Source organism: Schistocerca serialis, chromosome 3, assembly GCF_023864345.2.
Source record: "Schistocerca serialis cubense isolate TAMUIC-IGC-003099 chromosome 3, iqSchSeri2.2, whole genome shotgun sequence".
NCBI classification, from domain to species: domain Eukaryota; kingdom Metazoa; phylum Arthropoda; class Insecta; order Orthoptera; family Acrididae; genus Schistocerca; species Schistocerca serialis.
The window spans coordinates 87200286-87219787 of record NC_064640.1 but is presented as its reverse complement, the minus strand read 5'-3'; the positions used below and the strand labels follow the sequence as shown (position 1 = coordinate 87219787).

Sequence of the window (19502 nt, the reverse complement as noted above, 5' to 3'; positions counted from 1 at the left end):
CATCACATGTCAATCTAAATAAGTGCCAAGTCATCCTCTAAACAGCATGCACGTGTGTTCCTGCTCCAGGTGTGATCCCTCTCTCTACCTGCAGTCCAGCGAAGACAAAATTGCCGAGCGACTCTTCCTTGCAGACGCTGCAGAAATCTGTTCCAGAATAGCACAGGCTGGTTTCTCCCTAGCGATTCTAGTAGGGCATGTGTAACGTGCGGCTAACACATCGCTGCGTGTAGCTACATACCACACATCTAGCAACATTCTCAATGTTATACTGAAGCCATATGGCTATCTAAAATAAGATGCAAGTCGAACTCTCGAAAATTGTATAGTGCCCCAGAAATACTTAACGTGCAGTTTTGTAGGAGCTTTCGTGATGTCTCGGCTTGTACACATGGAAATTCTTGCCCTGAAATAACCTGTTTACGAAAATAGTGCAGTATAATGTCGAATGCATTCTTCCTCGTGATCCTAACGTGGCACCTCATCCACCACATGTTACCCTTCCTGCTTTCAACATACACAAACATTCTCATTGCCATCTAGAGACTCCTATATCCCAGCACAAAGGATGTCTTGTGAATGAATTGTGCATTGGGATTGGCTCTTATCGAATTTATCAACGGAATTACTGATGCCGCCGGTGTGGAAGCACCATCCATCTTTTTTTTCTTTCAGCAGCAAAAAAACTATTTTACACATATCGCCGTACTGCATCGACAATTAAACCTTGCAAAGTGCTCCTACATATCGTCAAATACTGAAAAACTCTTACTCAATTACACTGCTCTCCCACAGAGGACACGAGCTTTAATATTAGAGTGTGAAACCGATCTCCAACCCAGCAATATATAATGCCTATAATGTCAATATAGTAAACATACAATTCGTCTCCTGCACCATACAAAACCACCCCTTTTACATCATTCGTACATATACCGCGAAGACAGACAGCACCGTATACACTCCTCACAGCACTAGATATTTCCCTGCAAGGTCGGCGGTCATCCACGCCCGACATGTGACCAGAGCGCCCTCAGTGGACCGAAGTCACTCTGACAGCTGTTCTACAAATTCGAGCTTGTTTCCCCTCAGCAGAATCACATTACTGTTTCTGGTCCAAATGTGATTCCTTCCTTGCTTTATACACCACCTCCAGACTGTGGGATTACAAGAACACATGTATTTTCGCATGGTTTGCCATAATATTATACCATTTTCGCGGTACTTCTCGATATCATTCACACATAAGTATCCTACCGATTGCTTGTGCACATAATTCCGAAGATATAGTCTGGAAATTATTTCTCTACAAACCCCAAACTTTAGCAAGGTGGAGCGTGCTATTGACCCATGAGTAACTAGAAACTTATCCCATCTGCGAAGATCTTTACGTGAGAACTCTATAAAAAAATAGAGTAAACTGATATTTCCACTCGCTGATACCGATGTCGGTGATGTAACAGATTACAAATCATCCCTATAATTTACAAAGTCGAATAACGTGTTTCTCACGTCTAGAGAACCAGTAAACGTGTCTTTCACTTGCTACATTCCTATAATCCAACAGACCTCTCCATTGAGACGGCTCCTACCGTTAACGGGAAACGTGGATCATTCCCACACAGGTTACCAGCGCTGCGCGCCAAACAGGCATAGACGGAATCATCCCTGTACTTACAACTAAATGTTACGATTTCTGTCTCAGTTGAGCAACATTGGACAATGAGCGAAGTATCAGAAATACACTCTGTTGACAGCTGTGGCTCTGGAAATATAAATATCGGTACCATTCTTATGACTTGACATACTCTTCCCTTTGCTATTACAGTACTCCACGTCAAATCCATACCTTCCTTACAACTGTGCATAGTCATTTCTTTTGCACATGTCAGAACACAAACACATACTTCGTAAGCCTGATGGTCAAGGCGAACCTATCACGCACCACCTACTACTAAGTGTAATACTCCGCCAATAAATGATTGCAGACAATACAAAATAATACTGAGAGAAAATCAGCGATGGGTGGACATGTCTCAATAAGTTTTTCAGAAAGAGATGAGTGATCGTCTTACAAACCGCCAGATTTTAAAAAACCCGATCACGACAACTACTGTATGCTGCTGTCACAAGCGGTCTTGGGTCTACAGGTGCACCCAAGTATCCATGTTAAAAGCTATACTGGCTTTATAAATCGAGGTGTGGCATTACCTCCAAATGAACTGGTTTTTCCAGACAAATAACGATACTGTGATCGCCAGAGTGTATGTTATCACACCAGCAGTGTGGTTACACATCGCCGATGGTGCACCCTTGTAATAAAATTACATAATTTTGAAAGTGATTCAGCTAAGGAGCGTAGTATGAAACCCATATTTGCAAGCCCCTCACGTCACTGTCACTAGATATTTCACCAGTATTTGTAACACATTCTGTCTCGATGCAATGTCAGAGGGTCAGTGATGTATCCACTGGACTATAGGCAATGGTTGATAGAGAAGGATCACAAACAGTAGATGGTGTGATGATTGAGGTCAGAAGAAATGTACACTAGCTTACCAGATCTCTACTGCTACGCTAGCCACTAGAAATGCCATCTGGGGTTTGGAATCGAGTCCCCCCCCCCCCTCCCCCATAATTCAAGCACATATCTGTGTTGGATCCTATGGAGAAGTCTTTTAATGGTTACAGCCACTAGTGAATCATATTTCTGGCACTCTCATATCTCGAAACTAGTCAGCTTTCTCGAACCTACCTGCTACAGTAAAATTCCCGCCTCGTTTTACGTAGCCCCTATGCATCCTGCAACTGCCCCCTCAGACTCTGCGCTACGATCCCTGCAGCTTTGCGCTCGTGATCGTTCCAATGTAAGTCGGAACTGAGTATGAGTCAGAGGGAACTATATCTAACACCTTCTGCAAGCCGTGTAGAAACAGGCGAAGCTGAGTTAGTGCGACTGAACTGTGTTTTGGCCATTCGATGGCAGTGAAGCCTGCTCCTGCAACATGAGGTAGTATAAAAGGCAGTACAAGAACTGGGGGAAGGGCGTGGATTTTGCTACTGCATTGTGGCGCTTCTCCAAACTACAAGCAGGTACTACAGATCCATGTCCCTCAGGGCCCATTCACGCGTATCTCCCCTAACATTCTATCATCGTTATTCTATTCCATCCACCAGAGAAAAATTATGAACTATAAAAGCTCCACTAACTTCATCTGATAGAGAACTCCATAATATTTTTACCGCAACTCTCTCCTCCCATATATTGAAAACAAATGCCGCATGCATGCCGGCATCGAGCACATGTGACGATCCTATTAAATATACCGGTATTGATCAACGGCACAGACCAGTTTAAGGTTTCATCACCTGTACTGTAGGAGGATGACAATATCCCACAGACCATACTGTAAGCCGCAAGAGACGCTCCCTGTGACCCTGTGTCGTTGTTTGAAACATTTTTTTTTTTCTGCTGTAAAACACTTTGTACACTGCCATACATTTTCTTTTTCCGCCACGACTTCGAGGTCTGTGTCAGGTTCGAAACTGACATTAACACATTCTGATCCATTGCCTCTCGCAGAAAACTAGACGTCGTGCGGTGTAAGTCATCTTGTTACTGTGGCTACCATAACATGACACACACACACACACACACACACACACACACACACACACACACACACTGGATGATTTTAAATAAAAGACAGTTACAACATAAGGAAACTGGAAGAGTTTGGCGGTGTTGTGGAGAATTTCCGCCGCGCGGGATTAGCCGAGCGGTCTCAGGCGCTGCAGTCCTGGACTGAGCGGCTGGTCCCGGCGGAGGTTCGAGTCCTCCCTCGGGCATGCGCGTGTGTGTGTTTGTCCTTAGGATAATTTAGGTTAAGTAGTGTGTAAGCTTAGAGACTGATGACCTTACCAGTTAAGTCCCATAAGATTTCACACACATTTGAACATTTGTAGAGTTTCCAAACTGCTGTCCGAAAGTGATTGATGACCTCTACATTTAAACTCATCTGTCACAGTGACGGAATAACTGATGGCACTGCATTCTCTTTCGACTGATTCCTCAAATCGTAGCCATTTACGCGATCGCTGTTTCATTGCTATCCATCCCCAGAAAGTGTTGTCCCTCCACCAAAACTCTCTCTCCAACTCAAACAAGTGATGTCAGTCAATCATTACGTGGTAACCAACAGCATACCAGTGGACGGATGGGGTGGAGAAGACACCATCAATGCACTCTAATAATAAGCATCACATTGATAGTGCGAACGATTTTAGCAATTTTACACTAATTTCAACACCGAGCAAGGCTGCGACAGCATGTTTCCCAGTTTCAGTATCATAGCTAAACTGCCCCCTCTCTACTTTGCGAGTATCATTGCGAATGTAGATAGATGACTGTGCAGTACATCCATTCATTGTTAAGTGTCTAACATATACATCATCAAAGTGTACTAGTCAGCTCTCTACATATTTCTAACATCTCGAGCATAGTGCTTAATTTACGATCTATCTGTGTGCTGATGGGGGTCACAGAGCATTCTCGCAGTCTTAGGATAAAATTAGAGACTGAAAGACCCCTCACACTGTCATTGACCAACCCACCATGCAGCATGGTTATCGATTTAATCTGCAACAGACCAGAAGTAGACCGCTACACTCTACGTCTCGTGAATGAATGGAGTTTTCCGAGTCCTCACCCATCCATGTGCATGAGATTTCTCGAGATGCACCCATGTCGAGGAGGTTAGCACCCCTTATCGGTGTATAGTAACAGATTTGAAAGTGTTGAGATGTAATAGCAGACAGTTAAGAAGAACAAGAAATAGGAGATTTTTATGCATGATGGAGCTCAGACGGATAGAGTTCCAAGCATTTTACGTAAATCAACTACGCTATCAACTCCAAAGTATTGTTCTAGAGTCTAGAATCCGTACCTGGAAGTACTGGTAAAAGAGAACATGAACACACACACTCCAAGGGCTACAGCGTTTCGCACTTAACACAGGCTGTAATGTTAGATCGCTTGAGTTTCCGACCTATCAGTCGCGTGGAATGCAGCGCTGTTAATATTCCAATGTAAGAAATATATTTCCAGCGCATGACATACATCCTTCTTGCAGGTTTCTCTACGATAAACTATGGTATCGAACCATAAAACGAGAAAACTACCTCCTTAAAACAGTGGCTCTGTGTGATACATGCATAATTTAGCTTTCCAGAGATGTATTGCATCCACTGCCCACATCCGATCACGGTTCAGAAATTATACTATACCCACATCAGTCCTATATAAAATGATCATTAGTTATGGAGAATACCTCTTACAAGGAAACAGATAAACGCATAGCAGTGGCGTCCGACATTTGAAGTTACAAGTCATGCCGCCACTAACTTTGTAAACAGCACATTTGTCAAGTAGATATATACACATGGGATTGCAGTGTCTCACAAACACCTATCGCTAACTTAGTTATGAAACTGAAGTATCGATTCTACATTTAGGATGCGACAGGGGAATGGAGTACATCGCATAAATTTTCGTTCGTTTAGAGGAATGTGTCACGTTTCACCACACGTGAGATGGAAGTCCTCTGATGACCGAGAGGTTTACTGTTAACGATCGCAAGTAGACACTGCTCTAGGACTCACACAGAACCGGTGCTTGTATACGAGTCGAACGCAAGCTGCGTCACACATCTGATGTGTCCTGATGGAACATCAGGAAAAAAAATTGTCAAATGACCAGCAGAAACTTCTCCCTCCCTCCATTCTCTCTCTCTCTCTCTCTCTCTCTCTCTCTCTCGAATGCATCATGAGACTACCAATAAATCGGACCTCGTTACAATCTCAACCGACCAATCCCTCCACACTATGTCCTCCTTTAACGATCACCCTCTATATTCAGTGTCACAGTATTTGTATGGAAAAACCATGTCATTCATATAGGTAATGCCATACGTGGATTTATAAAGTCGGTATAGCTTTTAACATGGATACTTGTGTGCTCCTGTAGGACGAAGACCGCTTGTGATGGTAAAATGGTTGTTTTTTTTTAACATATAGCATTTTGTAAGACGATTACGCCTCTCTTTCTAAGACAAAGCGGTAGCACTCACAAGAAAATGTTATGAGACATGTCCACCTATCGTTGATTTTAGGCCAGTATTATTTCGTATTGCCAGCAGTCAGTTATTGACCAAGTATTATACTTAGTAGTAGGGGGTGCGTGATAGGTTCGCCTTGAGCTTCAGGCTTATAAAGTATGTGTTTGTGTTCCAACATGGCACAACGGAAATGACAATGTCCAATTGTAAGGAAGGTATGGATTTGACGTGGAGTACTGTGATAGCAAAGGGAAGAGTGTGTCAAGTAATAAGAATGGTACCGATATTTCTATTTCCAGAGCCACAGCCGTCAGCAGGGTATATTTCTGATACTTTGCTCATTGTCGAATGTCGCTCAACTGAGACTGCAATCATCACATTTAGTTGCAAGTACAGGGATAAAATATGGATGAGGCTGTTTTTTTTCCTAGGACGATCCTGTCTATGTGTGCCTGGCGTGCAGTGCCGGTGACTTGTGGCGGGAATGATTCATGTTTCCCATTAGCGGTAGGAGCCGTCCGAATGCAGCGGCCTGTTGGAGTGTAGGAATGTAGTTGACTTAGCTGTATTGTGCTCTATCCGGCCGAATAGTGAACTAATACTTAGTATGTGTTGGATAGCTTTCGTGAGCATGCGGAAATTTGAGAAGATTCAATATAGGCACGTGTTTGCCCTGGACCATTATTCCCTCCCTGTAAATGGTTCGGTTGACTACTTCTGTACATTTCACGACATTATTTAGTTGAGGGAACTTCGATTGCGATGTGTGCATCTAGCAGGTGAAAGACAGGTGGAAGACACGTTTGCTGGTTCTCCTAACATGAGAAACACCTTAGCTGACTTTGTAAATTGCAGGGATGATATGGAATCTGTTACATCACTGACATCAGTATTCGTGAGTGGAAATATCAGTTTCCTCTATTTTTTTCGCGTTCTCACGTAATCGTTTTTTCAGATGGGATAAGTTTCTAGTTACTCAGTGGTTTACAGCATGCTCCACCTCGCTAAAGTTTTGGGTTTATGGAGAAGTGATTTCTAGTCTATATCTTCAGAATTATGTTGGGTGAGCGATCAGTAGGATATTGCTGTGTGCTTGATATCGAAAAGTACTGCGAAAATGGTATAATATTATGGAAAACCATGGAAAAATACATGTGTTCCTGTAGTCCCAGAGTCTGGAGATGGGTGTAGAAAAGCAAGCAAGCAGGCCCGGATCAGAAACAGTAATGCGTTTGTGCTGAGGGGAAATAAGCCTAAATTTGTAGAACAGTTCTGAGAGTGACTTCGATCCTCTGAGGGCGCTATGGTCACACATTGGGAGTGGATGACTTGTGACCGTCGGCCGCGGGAAAATATTTAGTGCTGCAAGGAGCATATATGGTGCTTTCTGTCTTCGTGGTATATGTACGAGCATCTGGTGGTTGATAGTTATACGAATGATGTAAAAGGGGCAACTTTTGTATGGCTCAGGGTACGAATTGCTTGTTTACTATATCGACAGGGTACACGGTGATATATTGCTGGGTTGGAGATTGGTTTCATGCTCTAATATTCAAGCTCCTGTTCTCAGTGGCAGAGGAGTGTAACTGAGTAAGAGTCTTTCCATATTTGAAGATCTGTAGGTCACTTTGCAAGGATTAATTGTAGGTGCAATATGGGGATCTGTGTAAAACAGTTTCTTGCCACTGAAAGTCTCGTCTGCAGAAAGAAAAAATAGAAAGGTAGATGGTGCATCAGTATTTCAGTGTGCAAATGAACCAATCATAATACTCCATTCATTTCACAAGACATCCTTTGTTCCGGAACGTAGCAGTGAGGACGTTTGCGTTTCGGAGATGTTTGTTGAAAGCAGGACTTAACAATTTCCAGGAAAGGGTGCCACGTTAGAACTATCAGGAGGAATGCATTCAGCGTTATTCTGTTAGGACAAGAATTTCCATGCGACAAGCCGAGACATCATATAAGCTCCTACAAAAGCAACCGTTAAGTATTTCTGGGACACTATACAATTTCTGAGAGGTCGACTTGGCTCTTATTTTACATAGCCATGTGATGTCAGAGTATAACATTAAGAACCTTTCAGATGGTGAGTCACCATGCAGATGTTTTGTGGCAATGCGTCAGCCATTCTGGCTATGTGTGCATGGCTAGACGCAGCTCGTATGTCCCATTATGATCACTAGGGAGAAAGCAGCCTGTGCTACTCTGGAACAGATTTCTATAGTGCGATCTGAGATGTCACTATCGACAGGTATGGCGTCAGTAATGGTAAACACACATGCTGCCCAGAGGCGTTTCGCGTATGGGCCTGATGTGAGCGCAACTTGGAGTTCTGTTATGTCAGTATAACACTCGAAGAACTCTAACTGTATACCCGAAAATAGATGTGACTTTCATCTGCTTGTCGTGGGCTGTAACGGCGTGAGAGTGATGGCTCATGCTGGCTTATGTTCGGTGGTGGCTTGTAGGGGTGTCGACACACATGTACCCTTGAGCCTCTGATATGTTGACAATAGTTCAAAATCGTTTTTATGTGCAATGAGTGTTTGTGTACTATATTATTTCTGTCTGTTTAACCCTTGTGAGTGTGTTGGCAGAGCATTATATATGCATTATTTCAGTTTACGAGCAGTTTTCAGGCCTGCACATCAGTGTATCACATTATTTCGGTGATTTACGAGTAGTTTGCAGGTCTGTATGCTGTGCACTGCATTATTTAGACAATTTACGAGTTGATTTCGTGTCTGCACATCAGAGTACTGCATTATTTACGAGTATTTTGCATGTCTGTGTGCTGTGTAGTGCATTATTTCGGTAATTTAGGAGTTGTTTGCATGTCTGCAGAGCGTTTAACATGCGATATTTCGGTAATTTATGAGTAGTTTGCAGGTCTGTAAGCTGTGTGGTGTGACCCCAAGCATGCCAGAGTGTGTGTTTTGTATCAGTGTAGTAAATAAACTATGTGAAATTCGTCCCGAAATAGATTGCTCGAAAATAAATAAAGTACACCTCTTCCTCTCTCCAGCAGCCCAGCAGAGGCTGAGTCATTTTTCCGCCATTTTTCCCCCCACACCGCCATCTAGGATTACATCAATGGAGGGATGACAGTGCCCTCTGGTGGCAGTACTGTGTACTAGGTCAGGTGGTCTCCAGACCTCATAGTGGACAGACCAGATGGTGGTACTGCCTCAAATTGTCTAAATAAAGATTGATTGTGAAATAATGACTTATCCATCCTATCCAGCACAGGCCGATTCCTTTTCCCGCCACTTTCCCCCACCCTGAACCGCCATCTTGGTTTATGTCACAGGAGGGATGAAAGTGCCCTCTGGCGGCAGTATATACTAGGTCAGTTGGACTCTGGACTCCATGGTGAACACACTGGACAAAGGTACTGCTTCTAATTGTTTAAATAAGGACTGCATGCAAAATAAAGACTTATGTCCACCACAGGCCGAGTTCTCTTCCTACCAATTCCTAGGAAGAGGTGGCGGTTGGATGACTTTGATTAATGGAGGTAGCCCAAGTGACCTTTTTTCCTGCTACTTTCTTCAGTTAGTAGAGGTAGCCATGGTGTGTTGCATTGTCCTGATGGAATTTGAACCTCCTGCCATTTTCTGGCGAAGGGGAGGGGAGAAGGTCAGGTTAGTGGAGGTGGCCCAATTGACCTGTCTTCCTACCATTTGCTTAGGTTAGTTGAAATAACCCAAGTGCCCTTTCTTTCCCACCATTTTCTTACATTAGTGGAGGTAGCCCAATTGACATATCTTCCATCCAAAACTTAAACTTCCCGCCAGGGAGGCGTGGCACTTTCCCACCATCTTGGGTAACGGTATTCGCGTCATCAGGGGACGTCACGGCAGCCACCTTGAATCACGCCAATCACGCAATCAGCTGACGGCACGTTATGTCACGTACTTGCGTCATAATCTGACGTCACGGACACCATCTTGGATGACGCCGTCAGCTGACGTCACGGCCGGCATCTTGGATAATGGTACTTTGGGGCCGCATGAAGGTTGTCCTCTACTCACGAAACACAGACCAGCTATGTGATCATCGTGTCAGTGAGACTGACGAAGAGCGTAGACAGCATTTGAAGGCAAATCAAATAGAAATTCTTAAGTGCGATCCATTCTGAGTCCGGAACAATGGATATAATCGAGTTCGACTTGCCCAGTTGGTGCTTAAGCACAAATTAATTTGGAACGTCAACAAAACAGACAACCAGACGTGTGTTATCGGTTGGTGATCATACCTCAGGTGCGTTGCAAAGATTGAACTGATATCAATTCATGTTCATCTGGTGTGTTGTAAACAGTTGATTTCAGTTCATGGTTTATTTCTTTGGAAGAAATATCACCACTGAGGTGTCGAAATATCGGTTGGTGTACGCGCAACACAAGTTAGCTACAAGATCTTCAAGTCAATGAGACTGACAAAGAGGGTAGACAGCATTTGGAGGCAAACCTATCAAGAATTTCTCAAGCGCGAAATACTGTTATGAAAGGTACTATCCTCACAGATCCAGAAGCTCGAAATGTCTCTCTCAAACATTATATACTATTCCCAGTCATGGTTCCATTTGTAATGATAATGAATAAGGTCAGAGAAAGAGAGAGAGAGATGTGCAGGGGGAAGGTGATGGACAGAGATAGTGGGGGGAGGAGGGAGCTTGAATCGGTCCTGGGGACATATTCTAACAGCTGAAGTTGTTGAAGTGACCACTCACAATAAGTGGTAAATGCGTATCGGAACAAATTCTCATGGGTCATAAACAGCTGTTGTCAATGCATATTCGCAGGTTGGGAATCTATTTCGTATTGTTTACTACAGCTATAATCAGCAACATAGTTGCATGTCTGAAGGGAGTTTGTATTGTGAAGATACACCATATAAACACAGAATTTTAACCACCAATAATGTATCTAATCGTTCCTTGACGGGCTAAAACTACGATGTAATATTTGTCTCCCGGTGCGGGCTTAAGGGTTGGGACTACGTGACATATGGAAGTTTGCATCACTGCTGGAGGCTTGGTCGGACAGCCAAAGTGGTTAAGGCTACTTCTCGCGATTAGCAGGATATAGGGGATCGAGTACCACTCCAGAACAAGTTCATAGTCGCATAATGTGATTCTATCTCTTCATGAAGATTTTTCGTAAATTTGACAAAAAGTATTCCTGAAATCTACTTTTCAATTGTATCTCTATAACAGCGCTTTTTTTCATCATTGTTATTTCAATTATTATAAAAATGGGCTGGTGACAGTGGAGAAAACCACAGGCAAAGTTTACATATGTTTAAAAGAGGTTTTAAAATACATAAAAAACATATTGATCGACAATATTTATGATTTTAAAACATTTTAGATGATTTTATATGACACTTAAAGTATAATAACTGATTAGAATGTTAATAAAGCTATCGTGTAATTGTGTAATGATCTTGATCATGATGGAAAAGGACCCTGTAGAACGGCAGGTGGCGACTATAAGTTAGACAATGGGAGGAATGGGGAGAGGAAATGAGAATATGGTGTGAGGTGGAGCGCTGTGATTATAAAGTTGGAAAGGGGAGTATATCTTGGGATGAATTTCATCCTTAGCGAGTGGAAGTTGGTTGAAATTTTACTGGGAGACGATTGATAAGGCACGAAGACGCTTGGAAGGTGGAATGTGGCTGTATTGGCGGAGCTGGATACCTGGACTGCTGGTTAGTGGGATATAGCGGCGCGTTTCAGCGCCCGGCTATTCGGGTGAGTACAAAGAATAAAACAATCTGATTACTAAAATAATTTTTTTGGAAAGTAGTGTCATCTTGCGGAAGAACTAGTAACTTGCCCCTCGAGGAAGGCTTGTTGCCGCGCAGCTTGCGGTAGTTCCTCTGACCCAGCAGACGCGAGGCACGATGAACCCAGTGAACAGCAGGAGAGACGTCACAGTCAACACACATCACGGAAACGTTCTCGAAAAATATAAGATACCAATTCGGAATGAATTCTGTTTGTTCGTTCAAAGTTGTTTGTGGAGCTCTTTTTTTGAGGATACAAATTTTTAGACCCCATAAGACTTTCTGATATTTTATTAGTATGACCAGATGAAAAGAAAAAAATAAGGCAATGTGCCCACATGAGCGCCATCTATTGGCTTGTACTTGTGTCTTTGAAATTTGTGAGGCATTTATTGACAGAGATACTGAGAGATGTTTTACAAGTTCTGAGTTTTGACGAGTGAGCTTTAATTATTTTAAATATTACTTTTTGGATTTTCATCTTTTGCTGCCTGATAATGTATAACATACACCTCTCTCGTTATGTTTCATAATCTTCATTACAGATCTGATTATGGCAGAACCTATAAACACACATCAAAAAATGTTTTCCATCACCTCGGTTTCGAGAGATCCGGAATCTGTACAGAAAATTAGAATAGAGATCATCATCATCATCATCATTTAAGACTGATTGTGCCTTTCAGCGTTCAGTCTGGAGCATAGCCCCCCTTATAAAATTCCTCCATGATTCCCTATTCAGTGCTAACATTGGTGCCTCTTCTGATGTTAAACCTATTACTTCGAAATCATTCTTAACCGAATCCAGGTACCTTCTACTTGGTCTGCCCCGACTGCTCCTACCCTCTACTGCTGAACCCATGAGTCTCTTGGGTAACCTTGCTTCTCCCATGCGTGTAACATGACCCCACCATCTAAGCCCTGACTGCTACATCTATAGAGTTCATTCCCAGTTTTTCTTTGATTTCCTCATTATGGACACCCTCCTGCCAATGTTCCCAACTACTAGTACCTGCAATGGTTCATGGTGTGGGTTCCTGTAGTCATGTCCTAGTTCATGAACCATGGGCAACGTATGAGTGGCCAAGTAAGTGGTCCCGACAGTCGGGATACCAGTTACTTTGGAATAAGGCTGGGCATCTCAGACATATTCTGAGTCGTGGTCACCTTTGTGCTCATACGGCAAAGACTACCAAATCCACCGGTTAGTCCCTCAGCCGTTAGGGGTAAAACCCAATGGGACTCAGGGCAAGTAAGGCTAGCAACCTGCTTCCCTGGTACTTTAAATATGATGCTGGCAACAATCAGAGCAAATTAGAATAGAGATCAAAATAAAAATCATTTCCGCCCTTTTATTGTTCATGAAAACCAAACATTGCATGTTGTACCAGTATACAGTGAGACCTTCAGAGGTAGTGGTCCCGATCGCTGTACACACTGGTACCTCTAATACCCAGTAGCACGTCCTCTTGCATTGGTGCATGCCTGTATTCGTTGTGGCATACTATCCACAAGTTCATCAAGGCACTGTTGGTCCGGACTGTCCCACTCCTCAACGGCGATTCGGCATAGATCCCTCAGAGTGGTTGGTGCGCCACGTCGTCCATAAACAGCCCTTTTCAATCTATCCCAGGCATGTTCGATAAGCTTTATGTCTGGAGAACACTCTAGTCGAGCGATGTCGTTATCCTGAAGGAAGTCGTTCACAAGATGCGCAAATTGTCGTCCATGAAGACGAATGCCTCGCCAATATGCTGCCAATGTGGTTGCACTATCGGTCGGAGGATGGCATTCACGTACAGCCGTTACGACGCGTTCCATGACCACCAGCGGCAACGTCGACCCCACATAATGCCACCCCAAAACAGCAGGGAACCTGCACCTTGCTGCACTGCTGGACAGTGTGTCTAAGGCGTTCAGCCTGACCAGGTTGCCTCCATACACGTCTCCGACGATTGTCTGGTTGAAGGCATATGTGACACTCATCGGCGAAGAGAGCGTGATGCCAATCCTGAGCGGTCCATTCGGCATGTTGTTGGGCCCATCTGTACCACGCTGCATAGTGTTGTGGTTGCAAAGATGCACCTCGCCATGGACATCGGGAGTGAAGTTGCGCATCGTGCAGCCTACTGCACACAGTTTGAGTCGTAGTACGACGTCCTGCGGCTGCAAGAGAAGCATTATTCAACATGGTGGCGTTGCTGACAGGGTTCCTCCGAGCCGTAATCCGCAAGTAGCGGTTATCCACTATAGTAGTAGCCCTTGGGCGGCCTGAGCGAGGCTTGTCACCGACAGTTCCTGTCTCTCTCTGTATCTCCTCCATGTCCGAACAACATTGCATTGGTTGACTCCGAGACGCCTCGACAGTTCCCTTGTTGAGAGCCCTTCCTGACACAAAGTAACAATTCGGACGCTATCGAACCGCGGCATTGACCGTCTAGGCTTGCTTGAACTACAGCCAAGACGAGCCGTGTGCCTCCTTCCTGGTGGAATGACTGGAACTGATGGGCCGTCGAACCCCCTCCATCTAATAGGCGCTGCTCATGCATGCTTGTTTACATCTTTGGGCGGGTTTAGCGACATCTATGAAGAGTCAAAGGGACTATGTCATGATACAATATCCACAGACAACGTCTATCTTCAGCAGTTCTGGGACGTGGGGGTGATGCAAAACTTTCTTTGATGTGTGTACTATGATATGTGACGAAATAAAGGAACAATAAAAATAAAAGTTACTGTACATCGGTATATGGAAGCCTAACGTATGGAGTTATTTATTTTAGTTTATATTCTCCACACTTTAGTTTTTTACGCTTTTCAACAACAAAAATCTGATTTTTTTACCTGTATGAAATAACGTTCATATTTACGAGATGAGAGAAAGAAATGTGTTGATATAAAATAGATTATTACATGTCAGTTCAGTTTTTTTAACAAAATGAAACGATTATTTCCAGCACATTAACTCAGTCTGTGAGAGATGTTTGCAATAAACATTATGACGTTCATTTATAAGCGTTCACCAACAAATATAAATCCACTTAAGTTGAATGTTAATTTCTGTAAGACGACCAACTTCGTAATTTTTTGCCTATAAGCACGTCTTATGTTTATTATTCATTCTTTATCCATCACATACTCACTGTACAGTATTGTTTGGAGTACTGCTAATGCCTGATTGTTGACACTCTTGACAGTTTATTCAAATTACTCAGTTACGCAGCTATGTGTCTCAATATCATCCTTTCCCTATTACTTCTGATTCACATTAACTGTGCTACAAAATCTCTGCACTGTTCCATGACTTAATATAGGTCGTTTCGGCAATGGCATAATCATCACAGAGCGCTGAAAGACAAAAACTATTACAACAGTCAATAACGATTTTTACCTTCACCTGTGTTAAAGGTAGTCTACTGATAGTTGGAATTCAACTTGTTACCCGGCCATCCTGTTTTACTGCGTATATTGTTTCTCTTAATCAGTTTAAATGAATGTCAGGTCGACTCTTTCATCAAGGCCATGGAATATTTATTCCGCGAGAAACAATAATTACTTCCGACTGATCGATTCTAAAAAAGTAGAATGCCCTGATTGTCCTCTATTATGGAAGTTATTAGTTGTACATCTCAAGCAGTTTTAACCTAATTAGACAGCCACCCTACACTTTATTCGACAATTAAGCCGTGTTTCAGAAAACATCCTATACTTCTCCTACAGGTCTTCATTGAGTGCCCCTAACACACGTTTTGTTCCATTAACTTTGCCTGTTTGTATAATCTTAATTTATAGATGCCCCCATGGTACTTCTCTAGCGATCACGACCGGTTAGGCATTAATCAGTCAGCTATTACAAAATCTCAATAGATCTCCCTCCTTATTTCATCATAAACTCTCATCGTATACAGAATCATTTATCATTCGTAGAAAAGCAATTATTTACTCTAATACGTCTTGTGCACGTGTACTGTTATCCTTGTGAGGAATGTTACGGTATTGGTCTCACTGCCTTAACTAGGTTATTTATTTCTACTGTATTTTAGCTTTGCGTTGTCTGTTTGTTCGTTTGTTATATGCGTGGAAGAACAGAGAAAAAAACTGCTTGTAAACAACACTGTTCAGTAAAATTATTTGCAGAAATTTTCTCCATTTTGTTCCTCATTTATGTAGACTTCATAAATGGCAAAAACAAATTTGAAAAGAGTGAGATAACTTACGTCACTACATGCTATTCATCGTCATTTGATCGTAATCAAACATGTACTGATATCTTGAGGGGGAGTCTCTCTTGTTTCCTCAAAATATTTAATGTTTGTTTACATGACGTATGAATGAGGGTTGTGATTTATTGTGAAACTAGCCAAGTATCCGGCATCGCCCAGGTACGTATTTATTCCAGTCTTCTATTAGTCCATTTCCTCCTTCCCCCTCTCTCTGTCAACCTCTTCCTATTGCTCTCTCTGCCATCTGCTCCCCCCCCCCCCCCCATCTCTCTCTCTCTCTCTCTCTCTCTCTCTCTCTCTCTCTCTCTCTCTCTCACACACACACACACACACACACACACACACACACACACACACAGCCAACAGGAGACTGGTGGCTCTAAACCACATCCCCCCCCCCCCCCCTCCACAATATTTCTTTCCAGATCGTAACTGATATGTGTACCAGATTTTGCTGAAATCGTTTCAGGGGTTTAGGACGAGCTTCTTACCTATAGTTTTGCCTACGTACGCAAATGTGAAATATATTTCACAAATGTTTAACATATTTCAATGTGTACACATATTTCATCTGTTATCTCCAGCGAATTTCAGCCTGCAGTTTCATTTTCACGCAGTCAATGTTTATGTCATCGTATCTCTTGAACTATATGTCGTACAATGATATAATTTTGTAGGTACATCGAGTGATATATGTGGCTACTACCTGCAAAATGTGTTTCGAATATATTTAGTATTAAGAAAGTAATAAATGAAAGAGTCGTACTACATGCGGCAGTTTTACTGCATGAAGAGTGAAAATGTAGTAAGTTGGGGTTGTCAGTGAGAAAAAAAAATCATAAAGGTTTGAAATTATATGTAAACTTCCTTGCAAGTCACTAAGTGCTCTCATTTTCAAATACTGGATGAATAAAGTATGGGTATCATGTCGTGGCCTAAACTGCTTTTTCATCTAACCTCCACCCGTTTGATAGGTGATTCCTATCCCCCACAGCGATTCTTCCCAGACAGTAAGTGGTATTTGTATAAAGTTTGGTTGAAATCGGTTCAGTCGTTTAGTCGTAGATGTGGAACATACACATGTAAGTACATTTTTATTGCGTGTATTTATAAGGATGTAGTGTTGTACTTGCACATTTATGGAGGTTCGAAATCTCGATCACGGGAACTAGGAAAACCGCATTCGCGTCTGTCAGCCAGTTCGGCCACGGAAGAGATTATGTCCGTGAAAATACATAACTTACAGGTAAAATTTAAAGATTTATTTTTGCTTACATTTCTTAATATTTAACATCTATTATCTCTAAATTTAGTTAATAATAAGAGAGAACTATTCAGTTTTTGCAAACGTAGAAGGTAACCATCTTCACAGTTTTCGTATGTAGACCCAGTCAACTACCAGGTTAGACTGTTTTCGCAATCATTACGAAAACTGGATAACACTTTACCATTAAATCAGAATAGCTGTGGCTTCGAGATGTAAACCCCATCTCAGTGTTCCACAACTAATTGTACAATGTCGGCAGATGAATGGAATGTGTACGGATCTCATTCAGTGTAAATAAAGGAGTGTCACATTTTGGCAGTGAAGTGTGTCTTTAAGCGCCAAATCGCCAAGGTTTCCTTTATTCACTTGAACAGAGCAACTATCCATTACGAAATGTGAGAATTGCATCTTAAGTGTAACTGTTTTGAAAAGATGATTTGTATGAGATCATATGGTATGTAGTGTCACGGTTTTGTTTTTGAGGTCGATGAAAGAAAGAGACCGGAGAAATTCAGTGCCAGCACATCAAACACGCCTTCAGGCCTCTATGCCAATTTTCATTCAATGCTTTCGTATGGCATCATATTTTGGGGTAAGGCATCATTAAGGAAAATAGTATTCATTGCACAAAAACGTGTAATTAGAGCAATAGCTGGAGCACAGCCAAGGTAATCTTGCAAAAATTTATTTAAGGAACTACGGATATTCACTTATGAAATTTGTTATTAATAATTTATGTCAATTCAAAAGTAATAGCAATCTGTATAGCTTTAACACTAGGAGAAAGGCTGATCACTACTTTGGGTCAAATCTAACTTTAGATCAGAAAGGGGTGACTTGTGCTGCCACAAAAATCTTTGGTCACATATCAAATAGCAACAAAAGTCTGACAGATAGCCAAGCAACATTTAAAAAGAAAAGAATTTCTGAATGGCAATTCCTTTTACTCAGTTGATGATTTTTTAGATATTAATTAGTAAACTTACAACTAAAAAGAACTTGAATTATGGCATGTAAAGAAACATTTTCTTAAACTGACACGTTTCGCAATATTACGACGTGTCGTATCTATTATCTATGGAACAAGTTTTAATGTAATATAATGTAATGTAGCAGCAACGGGGCGACCCAGCGTAACGCCTCCATTCTAAGGAAGAGCCAACATCAACACTGTTACACACTCTACTGCGAATAGATTTGGGATTTAATCGAGATCACTGGTAAACAGCCTGGTGAGCAGGCGCGTCAGTCATCGTCTCTCTTCTTTTTGTCACCCATAGCCTGGTGACAAAAATATATGCTATTGCCAGGGATACAAACGGCAACCATTGGGTCCCAATACCCATCGCTAGTAACCACAACTATAAGAGGCGAATGTACTCGAGTATAAGTTTAATGTTGGAACTACAGAACCTCATCACATCATAGGTATCATAAGCATAAATCTTCTTTGTCGCAGTACCGAAGTAAAGATGAAGCATCTGGTCATTCTATTTAAAAATTTTCGTTGAAGTAGGCCTACTTACCAGTGCAGACTCATCTTCTGGTGCGTATGCTCTCAGTTTGCTGTAGTATTGAAAGCGATTATATGTCATTGAGTTCATCTCGTCTGGTAGCCCATTCCTAAATTTTTCGTACGTGTTCCCATGGTAGAAAGGTGGTCTTCTGAAAAACAAACGTTATGTCACGTGTTAACGCAACATTAAAATGACCATGCATTTCGCTTTAGCGACTACCACACACAGGAAAACATTATCTGATAATAACGGCTCTTATGTTATTACTCCGCCGCCTCTACTTAACACTTTCGACTAATATCTACATTTAAAATGTATATGTACAGTAATTTAGTGTAGAAAATATTATCACTGTCTGATTTCAGTGCATTTATTTGCAAACCTACAACTTCATCTTCAAATCTGTCAAATTTCAACACTTATTTCCCTACTCTCTTGATGTTTCCCGGAATATTCGGTCTATATAATGACAGTGTTCATCGGAGGTGAGGGTATCATCTGGAGCGCCCCAGGGAAGTGTGGTAGGTGCGCTGTTGCTTTCTATCTACATAAATGATCTTTTGGATAGGGTGGATAGCAATGTGCG

General features: G+C 42.1%; 1 protein-coding gene across 2 annotated transcripts in view; it reads right to left on the bottom strand.

The window, feature by feature from the left end:
• The window catches only part of LOC126469753 (sodium-coupled neutral amino acid transporter 9-like), a 370196-nt gene that overhangs the window by 121799 nt on the left and 228895 nt on the right, over positions 1 to 19502 (bottom strand). The window contains exon 3 of one of the 2 annotated variants that reach the window (XM_050096967.1): positions 18926 to 19064. In XM_050096967.1, coding sequence (XP_049952924.1) covers positions 18926 to 19064 — 139 coding nt within the window. The remainder of the gene's footprint in view (positions 1 to 18925; positions 19065 to 19502) is intronic. The other variant, XM_050096968.1, reaches the window with a different exon arrangement.